Genomic DNA, 24,819 nt, shown 5'->3' on the forward strand with positions numbered 1-24,819 from the left:
TCCAGCATTGAGGACACCTTCAAGGAGCGATGTCTCAAAAAGGTGACATCCATCATTAAGGACCCCCATCACCCAGAACATCTCCTTGTCTCATTGCTACCATCAGGGAGGAGGTACAGGAACCTGACGACACGCACCCAGTTATTCAGGAATAGCCTCCTCCCCTCTGCCATCAGATTTCTGAATGGACATTGAACCCTTGAACACTACCTGACAACTTTGTTTTCCTCTCTTTTTGCACTACTTATTTAATTTAACTTTTTAAGTATATACTGTAATTCACAGTTTTTATTATTATTATGTATTGCAGTGTACTGCTGACACATAACAACAAATTTCATGACATTTGCCAGGATATGAAATCCGATTCTAACATTAGAGCAGTGGTTATAGCTGCATTTTCTTGTAAAGTATTTGTATGGATTCAGTGAACTGTTGGGGTCTCTTGGATAATTTTATGACCTCATCAAAGGGGGAAATGCTGATGCTGCCAATCTAAAATTAAATTTAAAAAATGCAGGAAGCATGCAGACAGCATCTGTGGAAAGAGAAACAGTGTTCACGTTTCAGCTCACTTATTTTTGTGTTTCCCGGTTTTGATGACTCTTCGACTGCAAATTTCAATTACAGTCTTTCCACAGATGCTGTTGACCTGTTAAGTATTTACAGCAATTTCTGTGTTAATCTCATTGGGGGATAACTGAAATCCCTTTTTGAGTTATGAGCCTTGCTGCAGTGTTGAAACCTAATGCTGTGATTCAATAATTGGTTTGCACAAAACTCTGGTATCCTTGAGTTTCTGTCACTGTGAATAAATGAAGAGTGCTTGGAGCCAAGGTTAGTGTCCACCTAGCTACGGTGAAAACGGATTTTTCTGTCTCCCAAAGTCAGTGCTCCCTTTCATATTTAATAGATAATATTTTTAACTTCCCTGGTGAACTATAAATGAAGTGTCTTTGAGCGTCTCAACAAAAGCACACGATCATCAACAAGTCACAGAACTAGTTTCTACCACCTCCAAGACCCCTAGTTCCATCTGCACATCACCCCATACTTGTCACAAACAAGACAAAACCTGCAGATGCTGGAAATCCAGGCAAAATGCGCAAAATGCACAAAATGCTGGAGGAACTCAGCAGGCCAGGCAGCACCTATGGAAAAGAGCAAAGATGACGTTTCGGGGCGGAGACTATTTTGTGCGATTTTGATCGGGGCGGCCTGGACTCTTTCAATAACTTAGTGGGTTGGTGTTTAATCTTCTGTGTTTTCGCCCTTTTAGCCATTTGCACAACTTTATTTTGGTGTGTTGGGGTTTGATATTTTTCTCTGAACGGTTTCCATGGTTTTCTGTTGTTTGGTGGCTGTCTGTGGGAAGATGAATCTCAGGGTTGTATACTGCATGCATACTTTGATAATAAAAGTACTTTGAAACGTGAATCTTTGAATCTCTATTGTAACTGTCATGGAGATATAGAATCATGCAGTCAGTAGCCCTAAAGCAGACCCTTTGACCCATCATGTCTTTTCCGGTATTTTGCCATTGATACAAATTCCACCTCTGTCAATTTCCACATCAGATTTGTATACCTTGCCTTGCTTTTCTAAGGCCTAAATGTCTTTAAACATAGTAATTGTATCTGATTCCACCATCACCTGGAATTCCAGCTATCAACTACTCTCTCTGTTTAAAAACAACATGTGCCTCACGTCCTCCTTAATACTCCTATCAATGAAGTCTTTGCAAAGGAATAAAATATGTATTGAAATTGATCCTATATTAGCTACTCTTTATTTGGTTCTTTTGGAACTCTTTTCCCAAGTAGGGAGAATGAATGTAGGTGTGGTATTTCCACTGTTTTTATAACTTATTGTTCTTTCAAATCACAGAAGTGATGGAAAGATGCTAAATGAACGAGGTGAAAGGGAACATTACTTATTTCCTTACTGAAAGCTGGGTATTGAAGTACCAAAAAAGAGAGTAAAGTTAAAGTCCTGACGAAGGGTCTCGGCCCGAAATGTCAACTGTACCTTTTCCTAGAGATGCTGCCTGGCCTGTTGCGTTCACCAGCAACTTTATGTGTTGCTTAAAGCTTGCTTGATCTTTTGAGAACTAACATTAAGATATTTGCAATTTTTTTTTGGAGAAGAGATTCAGCATTCCCTATTTGATGGCACTGATAACTGGGGTGGAATTACAAAGAATATTTGTTTATCAAAAAGGCTAGAGAGATGCCTGATGAGTGAAATCTTTCTGTTTTGTCAGATTCATAGATTCAAAGCGTTCTACAATGTGGAAATAGACCTTTTGCCCAGTCTTCTCACTGCTGACCATGATGTGATTTGCCTTTGTTTGGTTTCCTTTTAATATTGTTTATCCACGTGTCTGTTCAAATGACTTTTAAGTATTGTAATTGTACCCACTTCTACCACCTCCTGGTAGTTCATTTCATGCACCCTTTTCATAATTACTATGTGAGGAAGAAAAAACTTGGCCCCTTAGCTTCCCCTTAAAGTTCTCCCTCTCATGTTAAACCTATGACTCCTGTACTCTGGAGTGAAAGGCTGTGACTATCAACCCAATCATTGCTCATAACTTTATGAACCTTTTCAACATCACTCCTCAGCCTCCTTTGCTCTGGGGAAAATGTCCCAGCTTAACCAGTCTCTTCTTGCAAGTCAAATCCTCACAGTCCAGTCAGCATTTCCATATCCTCCCTAGCTTAATCACTCCTTTCTAAATCATGGCACAATACACAAAGTGTGGCTGGACCAATGATTTGCATGACTGTAACATGATATCTCAACTCTCCTACTCAGTTACTTGGCCATTGGCAACATTCTGTGTATTTGTGCTGCGAGATTTTCTGACGTTTTAACCTTTGGCTGTTTTTGTATATTTTTTCCACATTAGTCGCTGTGGCCAGACTGAATTATTTATATTGTGTATTTAATATTTCAGTAATATTTGAGTAATTTTGAGTGTATGTATTGAGTATATGAATTGCATACTACATCATCATAATACATGCGTGCCTTGCTTAAAGTAAACATAAAGCTAGACATGCATTTTGGGCTCCACTGTCTTCCCTTGAATTAATTTAATGTTTTGAAGTTACAGTGGCAAAGAGATATTTTAAAAATGAACCTGAGGCAGCTATCAACCTGTTGAAACTCAGTGAGACAGTTGAGCTGGAGAAAAAAAAAGCAGCAAGAAATGGCGAGTAAAAAAACACAGCATAGCACGTGCAGAGACTGTTCTGTTAAAATAAAATAGTGTAGTGCGTGGTCTTCAGAAGGGAAGACGCAGTCAAGTCTTTCAAAAAGAAGTCAGAAAACAGCAGAATTCACAGATTTTTGAAGAGTGCGTACTGGGTGGTAATAATCATAAATAAAAGCAGAAATGGCAGGCTACTTCGGAAAGATAGACATGTTTGATTACACAACAGATAACTCGATTTTATATATTAAGAAAATTGAACAGTATTTTAAAGCAAATGAAATTGCTAGTGAGAAACAAGTACCAAATTTCCTGAGTGCATTGGGTTCAAAAGCATATAGTTTGCTTCGAAGTTTAGCTGCTCCAACCGAAACAGCAGAAGTGAGCTTTGCTGCTATTGTGAGAGTAACGCAGGAACACTAAGAACCAAAACCATTGTTGATTGCAAAGCGCTTTGGGTCTCACCTGCCAAACAGAGTGACTTCCCTTGACAGGAAAGATTTTAATCCACCAGAGTGAGAAATCCTCCACATTGGTTAAATCTTTGGGCCTGAATGGGACAGTTTAAAATTGACTACGCCGTCACAGTCTGCACACAGCCCACTCAGATCCCACATAATGCTACCTCGCATAGCACTGATTCATTACAGTGCAGTTATTCAATTCTTTATTGAAATTTTTAAAAATGTCAAAAATTCATTCTAAGCAACACTTAAAACTTCTCAAGAGCAGCCACCATTACAGTAAACATTCAGTCAGCCAATGAGAGTGCTTTACATATGTTCTGAGCTACTCACAGCCAATCGTGTATTATTTCACACTGTGTCTCCCCTGCGCGTGTAGGCGTTCTTGCACCCTAGCCAATTTATTTTATCTTTTCACTCATAATATCTGGAAAATGGCCTGCAGTGAGGGTAGTACATCTAAAATGTCTAGGAAAAGCATTAGTATGGATGTGAAAGTGCAAGTGATATGGCGTTTGAAAGCTGTTAAGTGTCAAGTTGTTGGCGCCAATGTGAAATAGGCGCCATCGACAATCAGAACAATTATATTTAAAAAACGCAGACAAGATAAAATCTTCTGCAACGACAACCTCAAACTTATCATCAATGAAGGTGACTTCTTCAAGGAGCCATTTGCTTGAAAAATGGAAAATGGCCAGACACAACGAAACATGCCCCTTAGCCAGCTGATAATAATGGAACATCTTCAATCATATTCAAAAAGAAGAAGATACGTTGCTAACTTTCACAGCCCGCAGTGGTTGGTTTGATAGATTTAAACGGTGCAGTAACTTCCACAACATATGTATCACTGGTGAAGCAGCTAGTGTAGACAGCAAGAGCCGTAATAACGAAAAACCTTGAGAATTGGCAGAGCAACACATCCTGCGTGAACCTGAGGACACAATGGAGGCGAGGAAACGCCAGCAAGAAACTTCACCACAAAATTCCTCAGCACTAGCATCACCACAGTCACACAGATCATGGAATGACCCTGACTGGGAGCGAAGCAATAAGGCAAAGAGAGGGGTTCTCCACATAATTTCCTGCTATTGAGAACCGCTTCATGAGAAGAAGCTGAAGAAAAGGCGGCCAAATCTCTACGCCTACTTGAAGAAGCCAAAATTGGAGGAGCCTGGTCCCTCCTCTAAGATGTAACCACCACCCACATCTCTCCACTGCCTTGTGATGTGTTGCTGATCCACTGATGAACATTGAGGCCTATTTACATGTTTGTTGCTCTACGAATTACTGTGTATACATAAAATAATATATCTCATATCTCGGGTTTGATTTTTTTTTAAAAACCAGGCACGCATGTCCATTTACATAATGTTATAATGACTCTGCATAGCGCTGATTGACATGGTGCTCCACCTCCAAGGAAGTCATCCTCAGTGTTAAGGGGGGTCTGAGTACAGTTGTATTAGACAAGTATAATGTGTATATAGTTGAGGTGCATTCTCTATCGAGTTGGAGTTTATAGCTAAGCAGGGAGGAGTGTATTTAATATTTGAGCAATCTTGTTTGTTTAAATAATTCATTGAAGAAGAAGAATATCTTGTCATTTTTGTGGAGCAATGAAACACAGTTTAGCAGCTCAACATTTTGCAGCATGACAAAGAATATATAAATAAAATAAACTCTAAAACATCAGGAATGCAGTCCAAAATTAATAATATATGGATGGGGGGGGGGTAGGACTACTGCACACCTGCCATTCCTGGAAGTGCGATGCATTTAGCTGCCGCCATCTTAGGAGGGGGGCAGGAGAAGGGAAGTGGGTGTTATACATTTCACTGCTTGTGGGTAGAAGCTGTTAAGGAGTCTCTTTGTTTTCGTCCTTAATGCTCTGTATCTCTTCCCAGAAGGTAGAGAGGAAAACAGATGATGTCCAGGATGAGTGGGATCCTTTGAAATACGTAGCCTTCTTTTGAAGTCTGCCAGTATAGATGTCTCTGAGGAAGAGTAATGTTGTGCCAATAACCCGCTCTGCTACCCTCACCACCCGCTGCAAGTCCTTTCTCTTCTGTTCTGTGCAGCTGGCAAACCACACTGCACAGCAATACGTCAGGAGGCTCTCTATAGTTGTCCGATAGAAGTTGATCAGCAGGTGATGAGGGAGGAGAGCGTGCTTTAGCTTCCTTAGGAAGTAGCGCCTCTGTTGGGCCTTCCCCACCTGATAAGAAATATGGGCAGTCCAGGTGAGGTCAGCCGAGATGTGGACGCCGAGGAACTTGAAACTCTCTACTCTCTCCACTCCTTTCCCGTATATGTTCAGAGCAGAGTGCTCGATGCGCTTTGATTTCCTGAAGTCTACTATCAGCTCCTTGGTTTTTGTGATGTTCAAGTCCAGGTTATTATGACAACACCATTCTGTCAAATGCTGTACCTCCTCCCTATAGGCTGTCTCATCACAGTCTGATATGATACCTATTAGGGTGGTATCGTCAGCAAATTTGACAATGGTGTTGGTGGAGTGAATGGTAGAGCAGTCATGGGTGAAAAGAGAATAGAGGATGGGGCTGAGAACACACCCCTGTGGTGTACCGGTGTTCAGGATGAGAGTAGATGATGTGTGTTCTCCCATCCTGACACTTTGGGGTGTGTTACTCAGAAAATCCAGTATCCATGAGCACAGTGAACTGCCAAGGCCCAGGTTGCTCAATTTCTGCACCAGTTTGTAGGGGATGACTGTATTAAAAGCTGAGCTGTAGTCCACAAACAGCATTCTTACATAGGTGTTATCCTGATCCAGGTTTGTAAGGGCTGCGTGGAGAGCTGTGATGACTGCATCCTCTGTCGATCTGTTTGCACGATACGCAAACTGGTATTTATCAAGGTCAGCAGGTATGGCAGACTTAATATAAGACAGTATGAGTCTCTCAAAACATTTCATGATAGGAGTTAGAGTAACCGGGCGATAGTCATTAAGGCAGTTCACTGTACTTTTCTTTGGTATGGGTATTATTGTGGCTGACTTAAGGCAGGTGGGGACTACAGACTGTAGTAGCGAGAGGTTGAAGGTGGTAGTAAATACTCCCGCTAGTTGATCTGCGCAGTCCTTAAGAATCCTTCCGGTGACTCCACCTGGGCCAGCTGCTTTCCTCGCATTGACTCCGTGCAGGGCGGATCTGACCTGGTGTTGGTGTAATTGTATAGGGTCATCCTTCTCTGTTAGTGCTGACTGGATGCCAACTTCTCCATTCTGACTGTCAAAGCGAGAAAAAAACTGGTTCAGAGTGTCTGGCAGTGTCCTATCTGAGGAGTTTGTGACTGTATAGCTGTCCTTGCAGCCAGTAAGAGTCTTTATCCCCTGCCACATACATCTGGAGTTGTTATTGGTAAAGTGCTCCTCAATACGCTGTTTATATCTGTGCTTGGCCTCTCTGATTGCAGGTTAAATGTATAAATACGGGAATTGCATGCATCATTACACCACCACGTGATATGTGCACGCCTCGCTTAAAATAAACACGAAGTTGTATGCACATTTCAAATTCCTCTGTCTTCCTTTGGATTAGTTTAATGTTTTGAAATTACAAAAGACAACAATTTGCTTTAAGTCCTAATTCAATATTTGGGTTTATTTATCATGAGTACATCGAAACATACAGTGAAATGTGTCATTTATGTTAACAACCAACACACCTGTAGGTATGCTGGGGACAACCCACAACTGTCATCACACATTCCAGTGCCAACATAGCCGTCCCACAATGCTTGGCAAAACACAACAACCAATAAAAGAACAATAGCAAAGCAAGCCCCATTCCTTCCTTCCTCCCACCCATGCACATACACACTCCTTTAACCACAGGACAGGCCCCTGGCCTCCACTTTCTGGCAGTCTCAGGCCTGCAGACATCGGCCTTCAACTTCGCCATTAGACTCACAGAGATTCGCAGTTCCAGACAGCGGGACGCTACTTTCAGACTTCTGACCCGACCCTCAGGCCTCAATCCTTGGCAACGATCCCAGGACGAGCCAATCACTGAGCATTAGGCAACAAACTCCGGGTGCACCAAAGAAGGGACCCCGAACTCTAGGCCTTGAACTTCGGTTTCACTGTTTCACGAACCAAAGAGGTCATCAAAATTTGTTCCTCCTGCCCGCACAGTACTTTGACTCAGTACCCTGCCAACATCTTGCTGACCTGGGGGAGCCCTCATCTACTCCCTGTCAGCCCGACATTCGACCACAGATGTCCTATACCTGCATTGCTGGCCTTCGAATGTGGAATAGACACGTAGACGCTGACCTAACTTATAATTCCCCTGTGTCTCTGTCCCTAATCTGTAAACCCTTACCTGGTCCCTAATTCCCCCCTCTGTTCCCAAAGTTATCATTACAAATCTTAAAACAAAAGTTAAAAAAAAAACCAAAATCTGAACCGTGACTCAACGGTGGTTGGAGCTTGACACCATCTTGGGAAGGAATTGCCATGCTACTGTGACATCACTTGAACCATTGCAGTGCTGATGGTAAATATTCAGAAACCATAACCTTGCAAGAATGAAAAATTGGTGGGACATGCCAGTGGCAGAGTGACTGAGCAGATGGACAAATTACTTGCTGTCTTGTTCATTATATTGCAGGTCAGATGAGATCCATCTTGGAGTTCTTCCTTTGCTGTGATTTTTAATGCAGGAAGAATTATGTTTAATGGAGAAGCAGGAGAGCTGTGAGTGCATTATAGAGCAGTTAACATCTGACAGATAAACTCCGCTTAATGTACTGGCTGCAACCTTTATAAACTACTGTTTACCTTACATTGCATAGCAAGTGTTCCATTATCTAAATTTTCCAGTTCCCTTTTAGTCCTTATCTCTGCCACGTGAAGAAAACATGAGAAATTTCAATTATTGAAGTACCTTAAATTAAAAAGGCAGAAATGATGATGTATACGCCAGGAGGACATTTAAAAACAAAAAGTGAATTGAGTGTGTGTGTATGTGTGGCTCTGGATTTCCAGAGTGTGCTGAATCTGTTGTGTTTAGAATTGAGTGTTATACTGCTATTGTGCTAGTACGGTTGTCTGAATCGTCTTCACATGTCCAAGTGTAGAGGATGGGAATTTGGTATAAATGGTGGAGTTCCATACAAGAGCAGGCCAGATGTAGTTTATATTACACTGCTGTAACCCTTTTGCAGATTCCTGGTGTGTTGTTTGCCTCCCAATGTTTATTCAATTCATTTCTGAAATGCACACAGAAACTGTTTGGTATAATTACCAGTTCTATAAGTATGTAGTTTTGTTTCATTTTCTTTCTTCCAATAAACCCTTGTTTTATTGTGATCAACCCTGCAGCTGAAATGTAGTCTACATCATCAATACATGTCGAGGACAATCACATTGACAGCTACCTGGCTGGAATAATTTTTACTAGTGTGTCAGACAATGATGCAAAACATTGGTGGAAATATTTTTCTTCTCCTTGATTCACTGTTTGTGCTTTCTTGACAGTTAAGGAAGCAGCAAAATACACAACATAGTGTGTAATTTATTTAGTATTATTTCATTCGAAAAGCAACACAATGAATTATTGGAGCATCTCACCTATTATCCAGTGAGTTATGTTTGGAGGTTGGGTGGCTGTGGGACTTGTGTTCAGCCATAATGAGTGGTAATTACAGCTGAAACCCAGACAACTGCTGGTGGCTGCCTTTGAGGAATAATGCCTCAGGAACACATGTACAAGATGGTAGAGTGGAAGTAAGTCGTGTTGGGCTGTCACATCTTCCCACGCACCAAGGGTTGTCAATGTTTTGTCACAGATCGTATGTGCTTTCTGGCCAACTCTGTATTCCACAGAGTTTCTGCCACTCTCTGATGTAATTATGGGTTTCTCGAAAGAATGATCATGACAAATTTATGAATGTTTCAGTTAACATCATAAAATAATGTTAGGTAGCAACCATTTAAGTGAATTGTTTTAATCGAGCTTTTTTTTTCCATTCCTATTTCGTGGGAAGTACTGACAGGGCCACTATTTAATGCCCATTTCTCGTTATTGGAATGGGAGTTGCAGTCCTTTGAATGTACGTGCACGGAGTATAAAAACAAAATAGTACAAAGTTTTTTGTACAGAGTTTTTCCTGTGAAGTTTGGAAGGTGAAACAATGACTTGATGGATATTTGTAAAAAGGGGAAGCTAGAAAGAATATAGTAGCTTCACTAATTGTGTAGATTTGGATCTAGGACCTATAATTTTATGGGCCACTGGTAAAATAGAGGGTAGATATCATTCTAATTATAAAGGAGAGCACACAACTCTGAAACCAGTAAGAGAAAAATTAGTTTGGCATGTTCGAGCAAAAAACCTACTCTCAAAGAACTGTTTGTCATGCAGCATCTGTGGAGGCAAAGGGGTTGCACCTTCGACAGTGCATCAGGACTAAGAGTGTAGAGCAGGGGTCCCCAACCTTTTTTATGCCATGGACCTCTACCATTAACCCAGGGGTCCGTGGACCCCTGGTATGGAGAGGGATTGCTGGTATTTAGAGGGGAATTGGAACAGCGAGACAGAGGCTGATGGGTGATAGGTGGGACCCGATAAGGGAGGGTTGATGAGTAGATGGAACTATGTCTGGGTGGTGATGAACCTAGGGAGGTGAACAAGGGGTGAATAATCTCTCGTGGGGTGGTAGAAGTGTAAAGCAACTCGGGGAGTGTGGAGTTCCTGGAAATGGAATACCCAAGCTAAATATGAGTTGTCTTTCCAGTTTGCATTTGACCACACCCTGGCACTGGAGAAGATGATGACAAACAAGTCATTTGCAGAAATGACTTGCAACCAGAAGCTCAAGGTGGTCATTTTAGACAGTGCAGGTACTCTGCAAAATGTTTGCCTTGTCTATGCTTGGTCTCACTAGTTCATAGGAGGCCACATCAAGCACATTGCATTAAGTAGACAAGGGGAGGAGGTGCCTCAACTGGAAGAGCTGATCAGTCACTAAATGGTAAGGAGGGAGAAGGTGTCAGGACAAGTATTGCACCTCTTAAAATCTCAGTGAAATGTACTTGGGAAAGAATGAGGGGACGATGTAGTCCTGGAGAAGGTTGTCTCTGTGAAAAGCAGGAACCAGGGTGGGGACTGGTGGTAGGATCCTGTTGGTGGGGCAGAAATGGAAAGGGATGAAATGCAAGATGAAGAGACGAGTGGGGTAGAAGATAAGGTGGGGTGGTTGAGAACAGATGGACATATAGGAAACAGAGGAATTCATGTAAGAGTTTCATTAACTATAGTAGAGGGGAGGACCATCAGACATGAGAGCAGATTTAGGCTATTTGCCCCATTGAGTCTGCTCCACCATTTGATCATGGCTGATTTATGTTCCCTCTCAACCCTGTTCTCCTGCCTACACCCTGTAAACATCAAGACCCATACTAATCAAGAACTTATCACCTCTGTTTTAAATATACCTAGTGATTTGGTCTTCATAGCCTTTTTCTCATGTACTCAACAGCCCAGCAATGAAGTCAAACATACCGTACACCCTGTTTACTATCTTATCCATGTGCATAGTCACTTTCAGTGAATTATGGACCTGGACGCTAAGATCCTTCTGTTCCTCAATGCTATAAAAGGGTATATCAGTAAATGTATACTTTCTTCTTTCATTTGACCTCCCAAAGATCAAATGGAACACTTCATGCTTCAATGGGTAAAACTCCCATCTTCTATTTATTTGCCCATACCTGTAATTGATCTACAGTGTAACCTGCTGTACTCTTTCACAGCCCTTTACACTGTTCACAACTCCACTAATGTTGGTGTCATCTGTAAACTTGTGAATCCACCCAGCTGCAGGACAGCTCTAAATCCAAACTTTTTCACCTGGATTCCTCTCACCTTTGTCTTCTGAATCAACCTACTATGAGGGACCTTATCAAATGACCGTACTATAGTTGTGTTGATGATGTCCACTGCCTCACCCTCATCAAACTCCTTTGCCACCTCCTAAAGAAATACAATCAAGTTTGTAAGGGATGACCTGCCTCGCAGAAAGCCATTCTGACTGTCTCTACGCAGGCTATACCATTCAATCCTATCCCTCAATATCTTCTCCAATAACCTCCCTACCACTACAGTGAGGCTCACTGGCCTGGATTAACCCTATTTCCTTTCTTGAGCAAAGGCACAATATTTCTACTCTCCAGTCCTCTGGGCCCTTGCCTGTTGGTAGTAAGTGCACAAAGATCTTTGTTAAAGCCTTCAATCTCCTTACTACTTTTGGTATTTTGAGATACTGTCTCTGTTGTCAAGCCTGGGGACTTGTCCACTTCGATGCTTTTCAGAAGACCCAGCACTCCTCCTCTGTGTCAAGATGTCCCAGCACATCAGCATGCCCTACTCTGCCTACATCATCCTCCAAATCCTCCTCCTTGGTGACCACTGACACTAAGTGCTCATTTAGTACTTCCGACACTTGCTCTGACTGTAAGTACAAATTCCCCCCTTTATCTTCATCTTCAAAGTTCAAAGTAAGTTTATTATCGAAGTACATACGTCACCACAAACAACCCTGTGATTCATTTTCTTGCAGACCTACTCAATAAATCTGATAACCATTATAGAATCAGTGAAAGGCAGTACCAACCAGTGTGCAAAAGACAACAAACTGTGCAAATACAAAATGAAAAATAAATAAATAAATAACCAAGCAAGCAAGCAATAAATACCGAGAACTAAGTAAGCAATAAATACTGAGAACATGAGATGAGTCTAGGAGGTGGGTCCATTAGTTGTAGGAAAGTTTCAATGATGTGGCAAGTAAAGATGAGGTAGGTTATCCCCTCTGGTTCAAGAGCCTGATGGCTGCGTGGTAATAACTCTTTCTGAATCTGGAGCTATGAGTCCTGAGGTTCCTGTACCTTCTGATGGCAGCAGCGAGAAGAAAGCATGACCTGGGTGGTGGTGGGTTCCCTGATGATGTATGCCACTTTCCCCTGAAAATGCTGCGTGTATATGTGTTCAATGGTGGGGAGGGCTTTACCCTTGATGGAGTGGGCCGTATCCACCTTTGCATGCCACAGTCATGAGGAGACACCGGATTGCTTGGAGGGAGAGAGTTTAAAAGATGCGAGCAGATCTAAGGGTTTCTAACAGCTGTATTAGAGCAAATGGATAACAAGGGACAAAATTGGTCCTCTGGAAGATCAGAATGGTAATCTACGTGTGGAGCCGAATGAGATGGGGGAGGCTGTCAATGGATTTATTGCATCTGTAGTTACTCGGGAGACGGACACAGAGTCTACAAATGTAATGCAATGTAGCAGTGAGGTCATGGACCCTATACAGATTACAGAGGAGGAGGTACTTGCTGTCTTGAGGTAAATTAGGGTGGATATATCTCCAGGGCCTGACAATGTGTCCCTCGGACTCTGGGGGAGGTTAATGCAGAAATTGCAGGGGCCCTGGCAGAGATATTTAAAACATTCTTAGCCACGGGTGAGATGCCAGATTGGAGGATAGCTAAGGTTCTTCCATTGTTTAAGAAAGGCTCTAACAATAAGCCAGGAAATAATCGGCTGATGAGCCTGACATCATTGGTGGGAAAGATATTGGAGGGTATTCTGAGGTGCTTGATAAGTAAGTATTTGGATCGACAGGGAATGATTAGAGATAGTCATAATGGCTTTGTGTGTGGTAAGTCACGTCTAAACAATCTTAAGTTTTCCGAGAAAGTTATCAGGAAAGTTGATGAAGGCATGGCAGTGGATGTTGTCTACATGGACATTAGCAAAGCTTTTGACAAGTTCCGCAAGGGAGGCTGGTCAAAAACTTGGTCAAGAAGATTCAGTCACTTGGCATTGAAGATGTGTTAGTAAATTGGATTAAATATTGGCTTTGCGGGAGAAGCCAAAGAGTGACTGTAGATAGTTGCCTGACTAATGGTATGCCACAGGGATCAGTGCTGTGTTCTTTGCTGTTTGTCATCTGTATCAATGATCTGGATGATAATGTGGTAAACTGGATCAGTGAATTTGCAGATGACACCAAAATAGTGGGTGTAGTGGACAACAAGGAAAATTATCAAAGCTTCCAGTGGGTTCTGGACCAGCTTGTGAAATGGGCTGAAACATGGCAGATGGAATTTAATGCAGAGAAGTGTGAGGTGTTGCACTTTGAGAAGACCAACCTGGGGAGGTCTTGCATGGTAAGTGGTAGGGCATTGAGAACAGAGGGATTTGAGAATACAGATCCATAATTCCTTGAAAGTGGTGTCACATGTAGTAAAGAAAGCTTTTGGCACATTGGTTTTACAAATCAACGTATTGAGTACAGGAGATGGGATGTTATGTTGAAATTGTACAGGACATTGGTTAGGCCAAGTTTGGAGTATTGTGTCCAGTTTTTGTCACCTACGTACAAAAAAGATATATATACGATTGAAAAAGTACAGAGAAAATTTACAAGGATGTTGCCAGGACTGGAAAACCTGAGTTATAAGGAAAGGTTGAACAGGTTAAAACTTTATTCCCTCGAACATAGAATATTAAGGCGAGATTTGATAGATCTCAAAATTATGCGGGGTACAGATGGGGTAAATGAAAGCAGGCTTTTTCCACTGAGGTTGGGTGAACATAGAACTAGAGCTCATGGTGAAATTTTTAAGGGGAACATCTTCACTCAGAGGGTGGTGAGTGTGGTACGAGCTGCCAGCATAAGTGGTGGATGCAGAATCAATTTCAACATTTAGGAGAAGTTTGGATAAGTGCGTTAATGGTAGGGGTATGGAGGGCTATGATCCAGGTGCAGGTCAGTGGGAGTAGGCAGATTAATTGTTCGGCATGGACTAGATGGGCCAAATGGCCTGTCTGTGTTGTAGTGTTCTCTGACTCTAAAGACAATGCAACCTTCCCCATTTCTTCTGTGCTTCCTTTTGACAAAGGAAGCTGCTCAGTTTATTAGGATTATACTTAGTAGCAGAGTAATCCCATTCCCCTCCATTATATCTTGCTGTGAAATATTCTCCCCAGAATCTAATCAACTCCTCTTCCCCCACCCCCCCCACCACCAAAGACATTTCTGCACTCTAGGGGCAATTTACTGTGGCCAAGTAACCTACCAATATGCACATCTTGTGGATGTGGGAGAAGCCCAGAGAGAGCACTTGGGATAATCTGTGGCATCACAGGGAGAACATATAACCTCCACACAGAAAGCACCCAACGTCTGCTTTGAGCCCAGGCCACTGGAGCTGTGATGTAGCAGTTCTACTGGCTATACCACTGCTGCCCGAGTTAGTATGTCAGCCTGGATCTTCTGCTTAAGTACTGTGTGTCTAATGTTTTGTGCTTAAGACGTACGTCATTGTGGGTATAAAACACCTTCAGAACAGTAGCAGTTCTCAAGGACAGCTCACCATCACCTTCTCAGGGGCTCAGTCCAAATCGTTTCAATATACTGAGAAGAAAATGTGAGACCTGAACATGCATTTTTTGATTCAGCAGTGAAAGAGTAGACTTCCATCATTTTGCATTTCCAGAATTGTCAGTCTTTGAAAAAACAAGTCTTATTTCTGCATTTGGGATGGGGTTTTCAGTTCGTCAGTATTGGGACAATGTAGAGAAACTTGGTTAATGAGGTGTTCTGTTTGTTTAATATCCTCAAACTTCATGAATAAAGAAACCTAGCCATGGAATTAGAAAAATATGAAGGTTACTGGAATTTAGGAAAACCTATTTTTAATCCCCACAGTCAAAATGGCAATTTCTTTTATTTTTAATAGCAGGCCTGTGGTCTATTCACTGGTGAGGGAATATGCTTTGTTATACAGTGCTTCTACTATGACACAATCTTAATTATAACCACCTGGGTAAGGCAAATGAAATACTGTTAAGCAGATATTTTACTAAAAGAAGGAATTGTTTTTCTGAGCAAGTGATATTACATATGTTGGGTATAGCCATTCCTTACATGATTGCAGTTCATTCACAAGCTTTCTTGATGGCTTTCTCATCTTACAGTAGATGAAAAAAATGTTATGGGAACAATTGCATTTGTTAATCAAATATTTTAATGGGAAGTAGTACAATACAAATGCAGTGAAAATGTTTTTAGTTTATCGCTAGTTCCTCTGAGCATATTCTCAGTTTCTAGAGCTAGCAAATTACTTTTCTTAGCTCCATTTAGTCCTGTCCCTTTTTTTTTGTTTATATGCAAGTATTAATCTTTCTTGTTCACTTGTCAGTGTGTAGGAATTCTTGAATGGATGTTAGAAGTCCTTAAAAAGATGGTAAGAAAACAGTGAGGCTGATGCTTCTGCCCAAATTTTGGCGGGGTGCTCACTTGGGTTCTTAAAGCAGGTTTGTAATTCGGGGGTATTATTTTACAGTCCTCCTGTTGAATTGGAAGTCAGTCGTCTCATCTTTATTCTGCATTACTGTGCTATATAGAATAGAAAAGTCTTAATGCCAGAAGCCAAGAAGGTTGTTTTATAGAGTTGATGAAGGGGAAGGTAGACTGTCTGATCTGTGACGTGGAAGACTGAAGTGACAATCGGTCTTTCATTGAAGCACAGCACTTATGTGTTCTATGGTTAATAGGCTGAAGGTCTTTGTGATGCATGCTGTAGATGCCCCACTCCCCTTTTTCATAAAACATGTTGGGCCATCCAAGTGTTCCACCATGAGGAGATGGGACATTTAATTAGCATTTAAATTGGGTAAAGTGCAGTGCATTTGGGAGTTGGATTCTAAGTTGCTCTCTACTTGTCAGTATTTCAGTTGATGGGAAGGTTTATCTGAGAAAGAGAAGAGAGATCTCAGCTCCCTTTTCAGCTGACGTGCTTGTGCCTAGTCCCTTTAAAAGCCTACAACCTCCCCGGTTTCCAGTCAGGGACCAGACCCCCTCCTCACCCTGGGCCTCTCTCCTTCTATAATTCTTCTGAGGTAAGATGACCACCTAGTTGTGGATGATGCTTCTCAATGTTAGCATTTCTGTCCCCCGACCAGGCTGTTGTTTTCTTGACCTACTGCCAAGTAAGAAAGGGAACTGCAAATTGTTCATGATGTCCTATTGTGCTCTGCATCCCTCCAGTCTTCAGCAATTTTCACCTTCACTCCTTGTAAATCCCAGGGTCCATTTCTCTGCTCTAAAATAGCTTTAATTTAGTTGGAGTGATAGGGACCTGTTGTTCCTCAAAGTTGGGTTTAATTTTAATGCAGATTGTTTACATTGGAATAAGAATGTAGACCAAGAATATGAGCACAGAATGAACTAGCCCTCCAGCAAGACTGAAAGTCAAGCGTAGTCAGTTTCTTAAACAGCAGAGCAAATGTGGAATTTTGTCTAAGCAGTAACGTTTCTTGTTAGGTTATGAACTGAACCCCTTTCGGTTCAAAGGGTGGCTTGATTGTGTGGTGCTGCCAGAGATTCCATTAGTATTTCCTGAACTGCCAGGCATGTCTCACATCCCTGCTGTTCACAATGATGTGACAATGAAAAATAATCACCTTTTAACTGCTCCCTTTTACCGGTTTTACATAGACTTCCCCGTGTTCTTTCCACCCCTCTTGCTGCCTTCACTGCAAATTTCTTCTTTCCTAGTCCTGACAAATGGTCTTCAATCTGAGACAGTTGTTTCTCTTTCCATAAATACAACCTTGATCTGCTACCATTTTCCAGAACCTTTTGTTTTTTGGTACATCCTTGTCATTAGTTCTCTCCATTCTCCCATCCACTACCCAAGTAGAGTTTAACTATTGTGCCTAGGATTCTTCACGGGTCAAGGACTGATGCTTTGTAGTCCATGAGGAATAAGGGTGATGAAGAGGCTGGGAGGAAGAATTGCCAAGATAATCATGCCGTTAGGATAGAAGGAAGGAGCGCCAAGATCATCATCATCATCGAGTCGCATTATGCAGAAATGAGCCTTTTGGTTGTTCATGCTGAACATGAAGTACAGTTTATATTAATCCCACTAGCCAATACTTGGTTCATAACTTGCCATGACTAAGCGATTCAAATACTTGTCCAAGTGCATTTTAAATGTCAGCTTACACAAGGGGAGAACATTTCCCTGACGCCATCTTAACATCAGGACCAATCTTCTTTTTTCAGACACCTGTGCAGGTACTTTAGAAGTACAACAAGTTTTGTAATGGAAGATAAGTGGAGGCTAATTTCTTCATTTTGTAAGTGATGTCCTCCGAAAGGTGCCATTTCCTACATTTAATTTGTCTACGATAATGGATTTTTTTTGTAATCCTACCTTATGTGCACAAGTGTCTCAAAGTCATTATCATCATCTTCTGCCCATTACACCAGTGGCATTTAGGGCAGCTATGAAGGTTCTCCATCTTTGACCTTGACCATCTTCTCTACCACGTGTGGCTCAGGGTCCTTTTTTCTGCTTCTACAGTACGGCACCAAGTTGTGTTTGATCTCCCGCGCTTTCTCCACCTTTCAAGGGGCCAATGAAGTGCTGACTTGATTGAATTGGCCTCTCTTCTCATCACATGTCTTTGGATAAATTTCTTGATCTGGTACTTCAAGTTCCTCAGAAGTAAATAGCCTTTGGTTTAATAAGAGACGATAACAATTCACTAACCTGCCTTACAACAGTGAAAAACCATTTTGCAGTAAGTCTTCATTCAATTAAACTTTACCATCGGATAGTTTGTCAGTTCACTGGAAGTGCAGTGTTAAATTTCATCCTACGAGAATATTGCATACAAAGACGATGTGATAATTAATTTTCCCCACACTGTAGATTTTAAAGATCTATGTACAGCCAGTGAGGGCGTTCTCTTTTATTCTTTAAAGTAAAAGCTTGCAAATTTCAATTCACTGAGCATATTTTAGAACTGTGCTCATCCATCCACACTGGAATATCTTTGGAAAATTGAGCTGGGGTGAACAGCACAGCCTTCGATCCAAGTAACATACACCCAAAAGCTGTACTGCGGATGTTCCGCCCATGGCAAAATTGTTTCCTAACTTTTCTGTCTGAATGTGTGCTATGTGCTTCTACTGGTATAGAATGAATTGTGTTACATTCAACTTGATTCACCTATAAAATACCAGAGGTGCTGTTTCTCACGTTTTTAATCTTGTTTTGTGTTGCAGATGACGAAATGATAAATGTGCAGATAGTCTGTGCCTGGTGCCAGAAGCTGGGAATTAAGCGTTATTCCCTGAGCATGGGGAGTGAGGTTAAAAGTTTCTGCAGTGAGAAGTGCTTTGCAGCTTGCAGGCGGGCTTATTTCAAACGTAATAAGGTAAGAAACCATAAATCTGAGCAGGTTGGTTCCACTGACAGCACCCATTCGCGTCATGTGGTTTTTATGTTCACCAATGCAAATCTGATTTTAATGGGGCCAGGAAATACATCCATCATGACCACAATTTATCCTTTGAGGACTGCAGCTGTAATTCTACAATTGAACTCTCACATACATTGTTTTAGGTTTTGCTTTTCTTTTGCTGTTCTTTCTCCTCCCCCAACTGTTCCTACCCTGCATTAATGATGCTTGCCCACAAAGTCAACTCCTCCTCCAGTCTTGATGTAAATACATATGGAAAGGCTAATGTGGAGGGATCACTTTTTCAGTCAACATCCTCGCCGCTCTCAATATTAACACTTCCCAGTCGATATAACTTGGATCTAGCAGAGAGAGAGAAATCTGTGGTGTTAACAAGTTGTGGGATCTTAACATAATGTCCTTCCATTTAATCATGCACTTCCTAGAGTAGCTGAATGAGGAAGCTGTTCAAAACCTCACTTAATTGCAAGTCAAGCCATGTTGTTTGATTCTACTATCATATCCTTATTCAGCATCAGAATTTGGCAATTAATGTTATTAACCTGTAAACATTTGGTTTTCTTCAAGCTGTGAAGGATACTCTGTGCTCAAATAAGTTTTAAATTTGTGAATGCAAACGTTAGGGTCTAATGAGCACCAGAGCATTGATTTTGATCTTGTCATCATTCCCAACTATCTTGCTTGCTGAGCTGTTAAGTTCAAGGAATGAATCTGTCTTTCACGCTTCTTTGATAAGCGTTGAAGGAAATACTGATGCCTTCCTCGAAAGAATCGGCCTTGTATAAAGAGAGAAGTGAACTCTACAATTACTTTGATTTGCTGTGGAGGTGTTGGTTTAAGTTTGCTTTAATTTCTTGTAGCTTGTGTAAACAGCCTGTAGATGTAACGTTAACAGAACTTCAGGAAAATAGTGAAGTAATAATGAATATAAATGAGAGATTCTTGCATTAGTCCTTGCTAATATTTATTTGGGAGACTTCATGGTCGTCAACTGGTCTGTGTTGGATCAAGGAGCTCAGATTCTGTCAGAACAAAATCATGAAATCAAGGTTTTGTCTTCTAAACGTCAAGTTGTTCTAGTCTTGAACTACTTTTGATTCAACTTTAAGCTGCAGGTGTTGAATGAGATGAGAGTGCAGCTTCAGGTTGATTGTGGTTACAGATTTTGTTCACATACTCAGCCACTCTTATCAGTGCCTGTAGTGGAGGTGTGAAGTATGAATCCTTTGGTCTTCCCTGTGTTGATATCTAATCACTGAATGGAAAATTTATTCTATTATTTCCTTTTAAATTACAACACAACATGATGATATGAATGTCTATTTTCTTCAGTACATGCTGCTTGTATCTTGGTTTTATAATGGTTTGTACATTGTTTCAAAGAATGTAAGAGTCATGAATGAGAAATCATTGAGGCTGCCTGTTATCATTTCCGCATGTGAATATTTTTCTTGGGGTAGATTGACACTTGATGAATGGGCGATGTTAGTGAAGTAATGCTTCCAATGGCTGCTGTCGGCAGTGTAATAGTTCTGTCTGGTAGTTTGCTCTCGATAATTTATCATATCACATTGTGCAATCTAGCTATGAAAATTATTGTGTATTTAGAAAATTTTGAAGTAAAATTGGCTTATTCTCCTGAAATGCCGCCTCTCTTGAGCTAGATACTTCAGTGATAATATTGCAAGTTATGTTTGCTCTTAGTATAAAACTAGATAGGGTTGTGAAGAGAATGCAAAGAGAATCCAAGGTAACATGGACTGAGAGAGTAAGAAAATAATGGCAGAGGTATTGTATGGATAGATTTTAACACAAAAAGCAGAAGTGTTCTTAAAATGTAATAGATTGGCAAATGATGTACAAAGGGATCTCTGTGTTCCTGTACTCCAGGGTCAGTGTACTGTATATAAAGAATAAATCAGGACTGTAGATATGTAAATTGTAAGAAATTTCCCAGGCCCCCACCAAAGCAGAGCTGTGTAAAATCAGGGAGCACAGAAGAAGGTTGAGGCCTGGAGCAGGTCAGCCATGATTGCATTGAACATCTGAGCAGGTTTTATTTTATTTAGAGATGCGGTGTGGAACAGGCCCTTCTGGCCTAACGAGGGCACCACCCAGCAAGCCTAATCACAGGACAATTCGTGATTACCAATTAACCTACTAACCGGTGCATCTTTGGAACGTGGGAAAGGAAGAAACTGCAGCACCCGGAGGAAACCCACGCGCTCGTGGGAAGGAGGTACCAAAGTGTCGGAATTGAAATCCAAACTCCGAAGCCCCAGCCTGTAATAACGTCGAGCTGGCCGCTGCGCTGCCGTGGCGCCCCGCGTGGCCTGTTTCTGCTAATTTAGTGTTCCCGTGCACAAGACCTGAGTTGATGGGCGCAACGAATAATCTGACACATTTCTTTCCAGCACTGTGAAATGTCTGTTTTAAACTGGCTGATGATATTTGCATTCAAACAGAGTTGTGTGCCACCTGGTCCAGGCTGTACAGCAAAAGCTGCAAGTTCATCTTCGCGGCAGCTATCCACAGCAACACATCACTTTTGATTTTCTGAATGGCGTGCATTTCAGTGCATCTGAATGTTAACACTGCTTTTGGTTGTTTCTAGAGCGGTGAAGGAAGGGTAAGGGGAACCGGCTTGCAGTACTTTGATTTTTCATCGAGTGGAGCAGGAACAATGAGCTTCATGGGGTCCTTCAGTGCTGTAAACTTCTCAGCTCAGCTGAAGGTTGGATGAAAAGTATGATTTTTCAGTTTTTTTTTCCTGGGCTGACATTCAAAGCACACTAAGCAGGTGTCCAGAAGCAACCAGCACGAGAAGCATTCACTTCCATCTGCAGCTGTCTCAAAATGAGATAAAATGCCCACAAGGTACCCTAATGTCATGCTTTGTAAAAGGAAATTCAACAATGATCTGCAGATGATCTAAAATAAAAAAATAAGGTGCAGGAAACTCTGCTGGCCAAGCAGAATCTGTGGACCAATATTCTCAATAGGACTGGCAAAGAGAAATTAGTGTCGTCTAACCTGTAGGGCATGACCACAGCTCTGCTATAAGCAACACAACGCAGTCAGAAAAGTATAATCTGCTTCTGGAATCGACATTAGCCCATTTGGTCTCACCCTATCAGAAACATTCCCTTTATTCTTCCTTTCCTTTCCTTTCCCCACTTTGCCTGCAACTGAAAACCAATGAACTTTCTACCTTTACCAGATTTAACAGAAGCTCTTGGACCTGGCACACAGACTGTTTCGCTTTCCACCAATGTTGCCTGACCTGCTGAGTGTTTATAGCGTTCTCGGTTCTAATTACGGTGAGGTATTGTAACGCGCAAACTGAAAGTGTGAGATGTACGGATTTTAAAGTTTGTCAACCAGCAGAATACCTTTTCAAATGTAATGTAAGAAGTTGCTATAGCATTTATTTATTTATTTATTGAGATACAGCACACACCACCCAGCGGGCCCCAATTTAACCCTATCCTAATCACAGGACAATGACCAATTAACCTACCTACTGGAATATCGTTGGACTGTGGGAGGAAACCGGAGCACCCAGAGGAAACTCATGCGGTCACAAGGACCGCAGCGGGAATTGAACCTGGGTCACTGGCACTGTAAAGCGTTGTGCTAACCATTACGCTACCGTGCCACCCCCATTGAAGTATGCACACAACAAATTCCCGTGAACACTGATATAATAACACCAGATAACTCTCTCCTTTCTGATGGAGAGAGGCTGTCCTTATCAGAAATTTACCTTGAAGTGTTGTGCATCTGTCTTGGAAATCTTTGAAAATCCCGTGAAAGACGATACATGCAAGTGTGAAGTGTGTAGTACTCCCTAAGTACAGTGATAGAGCATTGCTCATACAATTGGGCTGAAGTGTTTGGAGCTGGCTTTGTTCCATAAACCTTTGGCTTGCTGTACTTGTAGAAGTTTGGATGTATAAAGCTAACTTAATCTGGCACATCTGAGCTACACAGTTGGCATGAATGAGTAGTGCCTAAGGACCTGTTTCTGTGCTCTATTAAAGGTTCAAAGGTTCATTTATTGTCAACTCGGAGATTTGCCTTCTCCAGGCAGTCACAAAACAGAGAAAGAGCATGGAAGTCATTCAGTGAGAAGCATCAAACTCCCACCCGCCCCCCCCGCACTAAAAGTACGGCTTCCCAATCATCAACTCCCAAACCCCCTCCTCCACACAAAACACAGCAAGAACATCGACCCCTCCCTCACACAAAAAAACTAACAGAACGCAACAAGAACATCAACCTCCAAACCCCTCCCCTTGCATAACAAAACGGAAAGGAGTAGGCGAAAAAACACAGAATATAAAAACCGTAAGTCTGAAAAAGTCCACAGTACATAAACACAGTCGTCCAAACGCAGAGCCACAAAATATCCTCCGATATTCATTGAAAGAGAAAGACACCTCATGGGGCAGAGGCCTACCCACCTGCCACAGCGAGCCACACAGCGGTAGGCTGCTCACAGACAAGCCAAGCAGTCGGCACTGAACTCTCGCTTGCCTTCCGCACTTGCTTCGATGTCTTAATTTTCCTTGACACTTTAATTGGCGAAATGGACTTGAACATTGACTTGTGTCTCACCTCTAAGTTTCTTCTCACCAAGGCCGTCCGGGTATGCGCTCGCTTCCCAGAATCATCTTGGAGACAGCAAAGCTCTTGGTCACTCAGTTGATCTCTAAACTATAAAGCACAGGCGCTAACAGTCCCAGAAACACACTTAAGATGAAAAACATACGTAAGAGAAGTAAAATAGACATTTTTGTGTGTTACTGAAAAGTGTCAACCAAGGGAGTATTATACGCTGGCACCATCTTGACATTGAGTGTGCAAGGTATTCAATTTCTGGTCAATTGCTGCAAGATGTGGGGGGAAAATAGAAGAAAGGCAAGATTTAACTGGGTACATTGGCCAAATAATACACGAGTAATTGCAACTTTACAATATCTGATTCCACACTTGCTTTTTGCTTCCTCAGTGTCTTTCAATGCAGGTACAGGTGAAATAGGTAGTTTATCTACAACACTGAACCAATGGTTTTTGCAAGACGTGGCTGATGAACCATGTTGACATGTTGCGGGCAGCTTACAAGACTTCTAAGTATATTTATTTTGAACTACCCTCACTGCAATCTGCAGCCTGTAATTTTCCTTTAAGTAACATACTTTTGAACCATCTTAATGAACTAGCAACATCATAATCTTCTGGTGGGCTTGACTCTCAGGCATGCTTTAAGTGTACAAAGGTACATCAGCACGGCTGAAAGAGGGAGGAGTGGAGGACTCCAAGCCAAGCATGAAACTTCCTCTGCCCAGCATCTTGTTAGCAATTGTACAGTTTGCTGGAGAACAAGACTGAGGACTATTCTATTTGCCATTCCATGATCCTGACTGCAGTACGCATACTGTCAAAAGCTGACATTAAGCAGGCTCTCCATGTATTGATTGCAGCCATCAGAAGCAGCCTACCGCAACTCCTGTTGTATATTGTCGGAAACTACAATCAGGCCTGCTCGAAGAAATCTTTGCCCAATTATCAACAGCGTATTACCTGCAGCACCCGTGGTCCCAACGTACTCGACCGTTGTTATACTACAATTGGGAATGCCTAGACTGCATTTTCGGAAATCTGATCATCTGACTGTCCTCCTACCAGCTTGCAGGCAGAGCTAAAGAGCAAGGTTCCAGAGATGAGGACAACAAAGAGGTGGTCGTGGGAGGTAGAGGAGCGGCTATGGGATTGTTTCAAGTCAGTGGACAGAGCTGTGTTCAAGGACTGTTCAGGGG

The 24,819-nt window shown here is 41.8% G+C and overlaps 1 protein-coding gene across 6 annotated transcripts in view; it reads left to right on the top strand.

Annotated features, from left to right (window-relative positions):
- sobpa (sine oculis binding protein homolog (Drosophila) a) overlaps positions 1-24,819 on the top strand; it is a 224,241-nt gene that overhangs the window by 62,404 nt on the left and 137,018 nt on the right. For all 6 annotated transcript variants that reach the window (XM_072246136.1, XM_072246134.1, XM_072246135.1 and 3 more), the window contains one exon: positions 18,801-18,952. In XM_072246136.1, the coding sequence (XP_072102237.1) occupies positions 18,801-18,952 (152 nt within the window). The remainder of the gene's footprint in view (positions 1-18,800; positions 18,953-24,819) is intronic.

Source organism: Mobula birostris, chromosome 2 (genome assembly GCF_030028105.1).
Source record: "Mobula birostris isolate sMobBir1 chromosome 2, sMobBir1.hap1, whole genome shotgun sequence".
NCBI lineage: Eukaryota > Metazoa > Chordata > Chondrichthyes > Myliobatiformes > Myliobatidae > Mobula > Mobula birostris.